A 12999-nucleotide genomic window follows, 5' to 3' on the forward strand; every position below is an offset into this window, starting at 1 on the left:
TTTAATTGACAGATCTGAGGGCATCTAGATATGGTAAACTCTCAGCATTTGTAATTTCACGACCCCAAGTTGGGTGCTTGAGCATCAAGTGCTGGATCAGAGGAGAGGACAGAGCTCAGTAGCACAGAAGGAAGATGAGATCTAAAGTTCAAAATTCTATTAACCCAGTCAATTAGATCATGATGTTAATGAAAACGTCTATTTGTGTTCAGGAAATCTAGCATGGCCATGGCCTGAACATCTAATCCTAGATAACTATTTATCAAAAGTATCCTAAGGACAATGGAGCAGCTGAGAGTATATGAATTCCGTGTGCACGGCCCTCCCCACGTACAAATACGGGCCCCATGTTGATGATGTGTCAGAAGACTTGTTTTTATCTTGTTATTACTGATCAACATCAGGACCCCAGGTCATTGCCTTCTTTTTTTAATCACCGCTGCTAGGAAACCTTCCACTGGCAAATCTCCATTACATACTTGCCCAGTGATACTAAAAGAGTCCTTTAAAGTGAATGATGTTTATTGCTCCATAAATTCTAACCACTGCCAGAAGAGTTTGTTTTACCAAGGGGGGACACTGCAGCTTCACTGAAGTCTTGTTCAATAGTGTGTTTACTCTGGGTCTCAAGTAATAATACTTTGGCCATCTCCTCACTCTGTTTGTTTGAGAGTTAATAGTGGATCACCCAGATCTGATCACTCAGCTATGTGATCTGTGCCTGCTTGGTTAGATCACCTGTGTTTTACATAACATTAGTTATTGTTATGCTTGTATTTTTTAACTGTTAACTATTTCTCAGAGAAGGTAGGAATGTGGAGGGAAAAGAAACCCAAAATGTTCAAGGCTTCTGTACATATGTTCAGTGTATTCATATATATGTATATATATATATATATATATGTGTGTGTGTGTGTGTATGTATATATACATATACACACATCATATACATATATGTATGTATTTTTTCATTTCTAAGACAATATTCTGCCTGTCCAAAATAGGGATTATCTTTCTCATTTCTATCTGTAATCTTTTCTGGGAATTTTGTAACCAGTTGAGTTCATCACATAGCATCTCTGCCTTTATAAATTTATTTTGCATCCACTTCCCAGGGTCAACAATTTTCTGAGAAATCAACTCCCTGAACATAAATAAAGAGGCTTAGGCTGGGACTATCTGATGCCAGACACCAGGATGAAAAGTGAAAAATGCAGGCAGCCATCCAGATGTTTGATGGCTAAACATCTGGATAGGTTTAGAGATAAGTGGTTGCCAAAACATCTGGATGATGAGCTGCATTATTTTGTTTTTCATCCAGCTGTTTCCTGACATGTCTAGAAGTTGTATGGTGCAGTGGAAAGAAAGAGCTAACTTTGGATTCTGAAGACCTGGGTTTGAATCTTGGCTCTTACCACTTCCAACCTGTGTGACCTTGTGTTTCACTTTACTTCTCTGGGTCTCAGTTTCTTCCACTGTAATTAAAAAAAAAAAAGGGTGGGGGGTGGTGTTGGGCTCAATGATCTTTAAGATATCTTCCAGCTATATACAGACAAACTGGACATGTTGGTGCCTGGAAAAAAGCAACATCTTATAGCCAGCAACTTTTCTGCAAGATAGGAGTGATCACACCTTTGTGGTTATCAGAACATAAGCCCGAGATTTTTTTTTTTAATTGTTAATGTTGAACTTTTCCTTATCAAAGATTTAAATGCAACTAACAAGTCATACTTTGGAAATGATGATTTTGTTCATCAACTCAAAAAATACCTTGAACTCAAATAGATGAAAGAATTGGGGAAAAAATATGAATTTTCTCATTAGAAATCAATATTTATTTTCAAAACACTTTGAGTTGTCTCCAAAGTAGGTGGAGTCAAGGACAAAAAGATGATTTCTCTAAACCTCTGAATGAGCTAATCAGTATCGATGAGATAAGGATGATTTGACTTTTTGAAACTTTTATTATGTTTTAAGGGGGAAACATAATTATGTCCAGTCTATTCATTCCTCTGGAAGTGACAGAGCCTGAGAATAAATGACTAGCAAACTATCAGGAAATTATCCATCTTGGCTTCCAGGACCATATTTTATAAATATCCACTTTGAAGAGAAAGTAGAATATAGTGCAAAATTTCATTTGTGCATGAAGTCATTCACAGAATGTCAAAAGGATTCCAAATTTAAATGCTGTAAGGAGCTTCAGAGGCCATCTCATCAACCCCTTCATTTTGCAGAGGAGGAAACCAGACACAGAGGGGTGAAATGACTTGCCCAGAGTCACACTAGTAGTAAACATCATAGGCAAGATTTGAACTCCAGAGTTAGTGCTCTTTTCACTGCAGTACAGACAGTTCGAGGATCACTCATCAATTATTACTTTGCCCCCAGCAACTGAAAACATATCCTGTTTGGGCCTAGTTAAAATTAGCTTAGATCTTTGATCATAGGTGTGCAAAGCACATACATTCAGTTGGGGGGGGGGGGCAAGGATGGTCATATTATAGAACATTGTAATAATCAACATAAACTTGTTTATCACCATTTTTCCAGTAACTATAATTGTTATTCCCTCCCTCTCAGCAGGGTGGACTTTAGTCTATGCATTCTTCATTTTGATTCTGTATGTCTTTAGTTTTTAAGTTGTGTTCTTTGTATGTGATATATTGTTGAAGTGGGTTTTTTCTTTTCCATTCCATCATATTTTTCATTTTAATGGATAGTTTAATCCATTTACACTTAAATTTATGTAGGTTATGCTTGTTTTTTCCTCCATTTGTTTCATTAATGATGCTTTTTTTTATGGAATCCCCTTCCTATTGACCTTAACAAGGTCAATACTTTGCTCTTGTGATTAGTTTCTCTTGATCTACTTCAATGTTGATCTCTTCCCATAGTGTTTTCCCTCCCCCACTCCTGTTTGCTTATCCTTTCCCTAGTTCCTGGATTTTATTTAAAATATTCACTTTTTTCCTTTCTTTTATTTATTTAGTCATTTTTCCCCACTTCTTTCTGTCTCTTCTCTTTCCCTAGTCAGTTAAATGGTTAGTTCAAAATCCTCCATCTCCAGAAGATATGTGTAACTGCTTTGAATTATTTCTTCATCCAGGTTGCTTCTTTCCTTGTTTTTGGAGAATTGTTGTCATGTTAAGTTTCCAAAAAATAGCAGTGACCTAGTACAATACCATGTGTCAGTCAGAATTTCAAGTGCCAGCAAACTGCTGGCCACAGTGCTGACAAAACTAAAGGACCCAGATATTGCATGAAAGAAAATTGCTTCTCCTCAGTCTAGATGATGACTATATCTCTCCTGGAACAAGATTCATTGGGAAAATCTGACTCTCTTGCTAGTTGTCATGTTCAATTGCACTAATGTGACAGTTTCAGAACACTGATTGTAAGGATGCTTTTGGAAGATTTAGCTTGGTATAGAGCCCTGCCTTTTCAGTATCTGGTTTATAGCCTCCAAATCCCTGTTGACATGAACTGTATACATGCTACTCATAGCTCAAACTGTTCTACATTCTCAGTGTCATTCTCAACTTCTCACAAGTTCATTTTCATCATTCACTTGCCAAATCTTGTCATTTCTAACTCCATGCTATCTTTTATATGTTCCCATTTTTCTCCACTCACAGTCACCACTCTGATGCTGGCCCTTATCAACTAATTCCTTTTCTATGGAAATAGCTTCCTAATTGGTTTCCCTGATGTAAGTCTCTCCTCCACTCAGCTGCCAAAATGATTTTCTGAAAGTTCAGGTTTGACCATATTACCTCCTGTCTCCTATTCAATGAACTCCAAATAGGGATTATCTTTCTCATTTCTATGTGTAATCTTTTGGGGGGAATTTTATAACCAGATACTGACATCTGTCAAATGCTCTAGTGCATTCATGCTGGTTTTCTTGCTATAGCTTCTACACAGTGTTCTATCACATATCCTCATGTCTTTGCACTATATTGAGCTTAGAATGCATTCCCTATTTCGACTCTCATCACCACCTCTTGAGAGCCCTAGTTTCTTTCAAAATAAAACTCAAGAACAACCTTCTTTGTGAGGCCTTTCTTGGTCTCCTTAACCTGTCAGTACTTTCTACTTGTATCTGTTTTATATATCCATATGCGTGCATGAATATTTTCTTCACCTCTAGAATATAAGCTCCTTTATGATCTTTGTCTTTTTTTTAATTTTCAACACTTAACACAGCTTGTGGCACAGAATAGACCCCTAATGAATGTTTGTTGATTGATTCTGATGGTATAGGAGTGATGTTTCCTTTATTCCATGAGTTTTAAATCCTTTCTGGTATGTGACTGTGAAGGAGCAAGGACATTACAATGTGGTCCTCAGCTGGACCACTGACATTTTCCATGACACTAAATGAATCTGGTCTTGGGCTGTCCTTACCCTTGATTCCTGTCTTAAGATAAAACATTTGGGGGCTTAGCATTTTTCCATCAATAATAGAGAGATCCCAGCGAAAGAACTCTGGGAGATGACTATGAACTACTACATAGAATTTCCAATCCCTCTAATTTTGTCCTCCTGCATTTCTGATTTCCTTCAAAGGCTGATTGTACACTATTTCAAAGTCCGATTCCTTTTGTTCAGCAAAACAACTGTTTGGTCATGTATAGATATATTGTATTTAATTTATACTCTAACATATTTAACATGTATTGGTCAACCTGCCATCTGCGGGGGGGGGGGGGGGAAGGAGGGGAAAAATTGGAACAAATGGTTTGGCAATTGTCAATGTTGTAAAATTACCCATGCAAATGGTAAATAAAAACTATTAAAAATTTTTAAAAAGACAATGAAAAGATTTTTTAAAAGAAATAAAATTGAGAATTAAAAAAAATAATAGAGAGATCCAAACTGGAGAAAACTACTGTATCATGGAAGGCCACATGCAGTCCATTTTGTTGTTTTGTTTTCTGAGTAGCTTCAGAACACAGTTTGGGACATCACGTGTTATCTTCCTGATATTGACTTTAGGAGGAAGATAGAATTTCAAATTGATAGATGATAATTCCCATCAGTTACCTAAATGTGTCATGTAGAACTTGCCAGGATTTGGCTATTAAACATATTTTTAATAAAATACTGAATTATCTTTCTTCTTAGGGAGGAAGGCACTGTGTCTGTGACATTCGAGACCCATATCAGAAACACTAGTTTCTGATCAATATCATCTTATACTCACAAACATCCTGATTCAGGGAGGAACCCAAGCATCTAGTTCAGATAATACTGACATGCCTCATCTTATAGGGCATCTTATTTCAGTTATAATTTAATTCTTTGAATTTCTGAATAAGAAAAGTAAGAGACACTGATATTAGAAGAAGGGTAAAAATATATTTTGAACATCATGTCTTTACCCTCATTCTTACTTTCCTATTTTGTTTTTCAGATGAACACTAAGACAAAGAAATCTGATGGTGCCCAGACACCTTTTAATTGGACCCTTGCTCTTTCCCATGACTCTGCCCCCCAGATTCGAGTGATTTCTGGCAGTAGCTCTAGTCCTTGTACACCAGCGATGCAGAGGACAGGAATAACAAAGGTAAGATGACCTTTCCTTATCAGTAAGATGATGAACATTCCTCAATTACTGAAGGAAGGGCTTTGAAGATGCAAAAGGGAAATGTCTGTTTCCAAACATCTGGAGGACCATATGAATTTGTCACTTCGGATTTAGATGTTTTGGTGTTACATAAACAAAAGCAGTCAACACAAAATCTGCCTACCAACTCTTCTTTCATCTCCTCCCACCAAAAACAAAAATAATCCTGCCGCCATTATCAACATAGAAAAAAAGAAAAGGAACAATAAACATTATTTTAGGAGTTCAAATGAACTCGCGCTCTAGAAGAAAAGGGAAGGGATTTTTTAATGGACTTGATCCTAAAGAAAATTCATGCTATGGAAACCAAGAAAGATTTTTGACCTACCCAATTACTGTTGTCAATATGGTATACATTTCCTTGTATAACACATGAACAGTTTGTCTAGGTTGAGTTCCTTGAAATTAATCTTTGATACTGGCTTTTATATGTTAAATTTTCTATTAAATTCAGGAATCTGCAAGTCTGTTGAATGTCCATTTTTTCCATCCAATATTATGCATAATTTTGCTGTATATGATATTTTTGACTGCAGGTTTAGTTCTTTTGATTGCTGATATATATTATTCTAGGACCTGTGGTGTTTTATTGTAGCTGCCAATGAGTTCAATACAATTCTAATTCTAACTCCAACATATTTGAATTGCTTTTTTTGTTTTGTTTTGTTTTGTTTTGTTTTTTTTTTTTTTTGTTTCTTGCAAAATTTTCTCTTCGATCTCGGGTTTCAAATTTTGGCTTATGATATGGCTATGTGTTTTCCACAAAGAATCTCTTTGAGGTGGTGATCAGTGGATTTTTTTTTCTATTTCTACTTTACGCTTGTGTTCTATCACTCCAAGACAATTTTCTTTAATTATTTCTTGCACTATTGTGTTAAGGTCCTTTTTTGTCATAGCTTTCAGGTACTCCAATTATTCTTATATGTTCTCTTTCTGATCTATTCTTCAGATCTGTTGTTTTTCTAATAAGATGTTTCACATTCTGGTCTATTTTTTCATTCTTTATATTGTGTTTTGTTATTTCTTGGTTTCTTATAGCTTCACAGGCTTCCCCTTGCCCAATTTTAATTTTCAAAGAATTATTGTCTTAAGACTATCTCCTTTTCTATTTGGTTAAAATTTTTTCATAATCTTGTTTTTCTTGGATGGTTTTTATTTTTTATTTTTAAAAAATTTTCCCTCATTCTCTCTCACTTGATTTTAAAAAGTGTTTTTTTTTGTTTGTTTGTTTGTTTGTTTGGTTTTTTTTTTTTTTTTAGTTCTTCTATAAATTCTTTAGGGAAAAGTAGCCATTTAACATTACTCTTTGAGATAGAAGAGGATTTTTAAAAATTTCACTGTCCTCCTCGGAAGATGAACCCCATTTTCCTCATTCCCACACTAAGTTTCTATGGTTGAGTTGTTTTTTCTTTGCCTGTTAATTTTCTTTAAAAAATCAAAACTGTTAGTGTAAGCACTTCTTATGGGGGGGGGAATGGTGCCTCTATCTTCCCTTCAGTGACCTGAACCTGGAACCCCAAACCAAGAGCCCCACTCTCCTGCAAGTTCTGACAGTCATCAGTCCCTGTCTCTCTGCTTCTGCACTTACCAGGTGTGCTGGCTCCTTCTAGCCCAGGGCGGCATCTCAGCAGCATAGCTGGGGCTGGCATTCCTGATCAGTAGAGGTTTTCTCAGTTTTCCTGGACTTAGACATCTGACTATACTGTTCAGGAGGTGAAAGTCCCTGTGGTTTGAGATGAGACTCCCTCCTAACCCAGCTAGTCCCAGGGCTCTCACTGGATGTTTCTGTAGAGCTAGCCTGGAAGTGTTTGCACTTCATCCTGGTAAATCCCAGGCCTGGGGTCTTTCATTTTCTATGGTTATCCTAGAAGGCCTTCTTTCTGTTCCAAGTTCACCCTGAAAGCCTAAAATTTTTTGACCTACTACTGCATTATCTTCCCAGAATCCTTAGCTTCTAATCTTGAACAAGCAACCTGGAGCACTGGGAGGAAATTAGGCAATTTGCTCAGGATGACACAGCCTGGGCCTTGAATCTCAGTCTTTTTTAGCTGCAAAGCCCGCTCACTATGCCACTATGCTGTATTTTCCTTAGCTATAGTCATCAGAAATATTGAATTCTGTGTAGAATGCTAATTTTTTTCCATCATCCTAAATCTTTCGATCTTTGAGACTCAAATGAGGAGTCAAATTCTAATCAGAAGGCCCAACTCAAAAATTGAATTGACTGGACTGCTCTCTCCTTGTCTTGGCTTGTCATTGATAAAACAGGAGCTGTCCCCATTGGACTTGTTATCCAGCTTATCTCTATGCTTATCTTTTAGGGCCCCTAACTGTAAAGCACTTTGAAAACGTGGCCTGTGAAAGACAGCATTGATAGTTCAGTGTCAAGAGAATCTCAGTTTCACTAGGGTGTTTGTGTTTGAATTTAATTCATTTCCTTCAAAGAAACATCTGCTTGGGATTAGGAATTTAGTATTTTGTTATATATTAAAAAGTAACATGTTTGTTTCCAGAGCTTTTAAAAAAGTACCATAAGATGTATGACATGGGGGCAGCTAGGTGGTGCAGTGGATAGAGCACCAGCCCTGAAGTCAGGAGGACCCGAGGTCAAATCTGGCCTCAGACACTTAACACTTCCTAGCTGTGTGACCCTGGCCAAGTCACTTAACCCCAGCCTCAGGGGGGAAAAAAAAAAGATGTATGACATGATGTTAAACTAATGAGGTTACAGTATAGCCACTGAGTCTGTGATAACATTGTATGTATGTCTCCTTTCTTTCGATAAATTTGAAGAATGAGAACCTTCGACTGAGTAAAGAAAACCAGCACAGCTACTCCCTCTCAGACGTGGCCAGTAGACCTAAAACCGCAGCGCAAGATGATGTCTTTAGAAGCATTTCTCCAGCTGAAGATCAGCCTCCAAAGGTACCAACTCTTCCCAGTGATATTTAATTTCCTTTCATATTAATTTGGATGAAAGAGAAAGCAAAGAAACACATCCAGTTCTGCTTTAGCTTCTGGGGATGGGGGAGAAGTCCTGTAGATATCTGGGTATTTTCATAACATCTTAGATTATGGTCGATTCCATTCAACACATTTTTGGGGGGAGGAAATAAATGCTGCTTAAAAAAAAAAGCTTCATTGATCCTTAATTATTCCAATGACCTTGTTAAAGCCACACTTCAGGCATTCTCTCATTACTTCAATGACCCTGTTAAAGTCGCAATTAAGGAATTCCCTCCTAGTGACATAAATCTTACCTCATCCCATGTCTGCCCATTCTAGGCCACACTTGTCCATAATCCTTCCACAATCCAACCAATACATAGGGCTTTCCTCACTTTCTCCTGACATCACAGGGGTATCACTGGAACATTCCAGTTTGTGGATCTACATCAGTGGTCCTCAAACTTTTGAAATAGGGGGCCAGTTCCCTGTCCCTCAGACTGTTGGAGGCCGGACTATAGTAAAAACAAAAGCTCACCCTCTGTCTCCGCCCCTCAGCCCATTTGCCATAACCCGGCGGCCGGATAAACGTCCTCAGTGGGCCACATCTGGCCCGTGGGCTGTAGTTTGAGAACCCCTGGTCTACAGTGATAGCTTTTGTCTTTTATTTTTAATACACCACATAAGTTTACTAATAGAACTGATCCTTGGAACCAAGAAAAGATAGTTAAGCAAAACAATCCATCTCCTTTAACAGGCAACACTTATAATCTCCCTCCTCTACTGAAGAACAGGGAAGTATCCATGAGAATTTCTTGAGGTCCATTGGTATTATACTATGCTAGATGCCATAGGGTTTGTAGAACAAGCACGGAACCTCCAGTGTTGCTGGGAAGAAAAAATTTACACACATACATACACACACACACACACACACACACACACACACACACACACACACGACAATTTGACCCAAAAGATCCAAAAAACATGTGGCCCCGGTCCCAAGCCCTATAGGACATCAGTTAAAGGAGTGTATGGGTTAGAGCTAGTGAACTAGAGTTTATTCATGAATCACACATTATTGGAAGTGGAACATTCTTTCGAAAGCCCCTTGTCATAGAGAGGAGATTTCATGGAGAGGAGAAATAGTATGAACAGAGGTACCGAGCAAAGAACTAGGGGAGAATGGCCTGACATGAGCCAAGAATTCCACAACAAGTAGAATTAGCTGAGGTTAGAGAAGTAAGAAAAGGACTTGAAGGTCATCTGAGGTATAGAATAGATGTGAAGGCCCAGGCTCTGCGTTGGAGTGCTGGCTTCACTTCTTGAGTGAGCCTAAGTAATTCAGTCCCCTCTGCAACCATTTTTTTCCTTTTTTTATTAAAGCTTTTTATTTGTCAAAAAATGTTTGTGGAATTTTTTTTCCTTTTTAAAATGAGAGGCTTTAATAGGAAGCTTCCTAAAGCCCCTCTAAGCTCTGTATGCTATAACATCCTCTCCCTGGAGGAGGACTTTTGGTTTTGACCGAGAGACAGTACTGTGTAATGAAAAGATACTGAATGGGAAATCAACATCGTGGACTCATAGCTCCAGAGTAGGAAGGGACCTCAAACTCCTTAAATTTACAGAGGAGGAAAATGAGACCAGTCAGGAGAATGCACTTGCCTAAGGTCACCCAGAGGATCCTAGCCCTAGAGCTGGAAGGGACTTCCAAGACTTACTTAGTCCATCTCTCTTATTTAAGTAGGAGGAAAGAGGCCCAGGGGAAGGAGAAATGACTTGTCCAAGGGTATACAGGGAGTAATGGAGGTGAGATCTGAACCCAGATCCTCTTAGTCCAAGTTTAGCCTGCTTTCCATCATACCACGCTTCCTCTCATCTGCTTTATAGTCCACATGTATTTTAGGTTACCAGTCATCCTGAAATTAATGCCTTGAATTCCCAATGCTAGAGAATTATACTGAAATATTTGGTTATATCTTTAAGGTCCCAGAAAGAACGACCTCAAGATTCCGCAGCAAGGATATCATCAACCAGGCCCGTCGCCACCCAATGTAAGTACCTCTGCGCTCTGTGTTCAAGCCCATAGTGATTTATTTATGGCCTTTTGGAAAAGTGAAGCCAGCCTCAGTGGTTCCAGACTCCCTCCGATTGAAGTCAAACCCAGAATGTTCGGAATGCCCCCAATCTTCTTTGGTCTGCATACTGTAACCACAGTTGAAATGATTTCCTTTGAAATTATTTTTTTAATCCGTTTTGCCCACATCTGAGGCTGCCAAATTTCCAAACTTGAGCTAGTTGACAGTTTGGCCCCAAAGTCTTCCCCTTTCACCAATGACCATGTGACTTGGAAACCCAGGCTGACTCCCACGTCGCCTCGGTTTGCTGTGATCGTGGTTGACCAGAATAAAGCATTTTTAAAACGACTGCAGTATTAGGGGGCCATCTTGTAACAAATGTCCCCCACGTAAAGACCCAGGTAAATCTTTAAAATGGATCGATTGGCAAACACCACCCATTCAACACACACGTCACGTTCTCTCACATCAGGGATTAATGTCAAAGAGACGGGGGAGACACATGGGCAAAAAGCAGGCCCAAAGCTCCAAGGAACATTCCGAGATTTGAGATGACATCCCAATAATGGCTCTAAAGACTGTACGCTTCATTTTTCTCCCTGCCTAGCTTTCTTTGCATCATTTTGGGGACTGTATACTTCGCTGCACATATCAAGGTCTATGTGATCTGACATGAAGAGAACAGTGCTCTTACTATAAGACAAACCCTCCCATTGGATTTTGTCTCAGAGCCATAGATCCCCTTTGGGACAGGGAGAAAACATGGAGGGCAGGAGCTTTAGCCTAGGGGAGGAAAGCCAAGCTAAAGAGACTTTTCTTAATCACTCCTAGTCACCTAATAGTCCTTAAGCCCTTGTTTCTTTCTTTTCCCCATACTTGAGCTGAGGCCCAGCCAACCCCACCAGAAGCATCTGAAAATAATATTGCCATTTCTCTCTCCTCCACCCCCAGAAATGGTTAGCTGGGGCAGAAAGCCACAAGGTCAAAGGGAAGAAAACACCTTAGAAATCACTAGCTGTTACACAGCTGGGCCATACCGCTTAAAATACAACCACCAATCAACTTTACAGACTGAGAGGGGGCTAATGCTCCAGGATACCAAAGCAGAGGTCCCAGGGGCCTTTCAGCAGAGAATTCCTCTATTCCGTTCCATCTAATTCAATGTGGACACCTTTACTAGGTGTCTACTGTGCGCTAGAATCCCAGTTTATCCTTGTCCTTTTTCTCAAGGAGCCTCCGGGCTAGAGACACAAGTAACTACTGCAAAATAGAATTGGAAAGGGCCAAAGGACAAGCCAGCACAGAATCCTTTGAGAAAGCCAAGGAGAGAACCCTTAGGCTAGTTATAATAGTCTCCAGTTTGCAAAAGTTATTATACAAATAACTTTTTAGAAAACCAACTATTGCACAAAGTGAGATTATGAATAAAAGTTTTCAGAAAAACCAGCATGTAGGCTTCTGATGTATCCAAGGTCTACATGAGACAATTGCTATCCCTGCAACAAAGGAGACCTTGAACTACTAGGCAGCTTGGAAGCACTGGCCTGTCCTAATAATTCCTCAGTGTTCCCAGGACACTTTGATCTCATAGATGTGAGCGGAGGTTGGGTGACAGCAGAGAATGCTCTGGCCTTCAAGCCAGGAAGACTGGAACTCCAAGACCTGCCTTAAACATTTAATAGGTGTGTGACCCCAGTCTTTTATCTGTGCCTCAGTTTCCTCATTTGTAAAACAGGGATGGTAGTATTCACCCCACAGGGTGGTTGTAGGGATTAAAATGCTTTCCGAACTATAAAGCACTATGAAAATACTAGCTCTTTATACATGGGCACTCCCTTCAAAAAGGCCCTTTCAGCTTTGCAAAACACTTTCCATTGATTATTTTAGAAGATTCTTAGAATAAATATGAGAAGTGGAAACTATATATAGGTAATATCCTTTTTTTGGACAAATGAGAAAATTGATATCCTGAGAGATTATGGGATTTGCCAGTGATCCTAAGAAAGTGCAACAGACAGCTCTTCCCAAATCTGGGTCCAACCTCTATCTGCTAGGCCCCACTGCCTTTCCATTTGCTAAAGGGCTCACTCTCTCTATAGCAGTGGTCCTCAAACTTTTTAAATAGGGGGCCAGTTCACTGTCCCTCAGGCTGTTGGAGGGCCGGACTCTAGTAAAAACAATAACTATGAACCTCAGTCTAGTGCCAGAAGTGTGCATTGCTAATGTGAGTTTAGGTTAAAGGTCACTTCCAGTCTGATTTTGCCATACCCCGGCAGGCCGCATAAATGTCCTCAGCGGGCCACATCTGGCCCGTGGGCCATAGTTTGAGGACCCCTGATC

General features: G+C 39.3%; 1 protein-coding gene across 3 annotated transcripts in view; it reads left to right on the plus strand.

Moving 5' to 3' along the window:
* NRK (Nik related kinase) overlaps positions 1 to 12999 on the plus strand; it is a 223645-nt gene that overhangs the window by 141998 nt on the left and 68648 nt on the right. For all 3 annotated transcript variants that reach the window (XM_074278578.1, XM_074278580.1, XM_074278579.1), the window contains exons 14-16: positions 5420 to 5572; positions 8426 to 8557; positions 10568 to 10635. In XM_074278578.1, the coding sequence (XP_074134679.1) occupies positions 5420 to 5572; positions 8426 to 8557; positions 10568 to 10635 (353 nt within the window). The remainder of the gene's footprint in view (positions 1 to 5419; positions 5573 to 8425; positions 8558 to 10567; positions 10636 to 12999) is intronic.

The sequence above is a fragment of the Sminthopsis crassicaudata genome, chromosome X, assembly GCF_048593235.1.
Source record: "Sminthopsis crassicaudata isolate SCR6 chromosome X, ASM4859323v1, whole genome shotgun sequence".
Taxonomy (NCBI): Eukaryota; Metazoa; Chordata; class Mammalia; order Dasyuromorphia; family Dasyuridae; genus Sminthopsis; species Sminthopsis crassicaudata.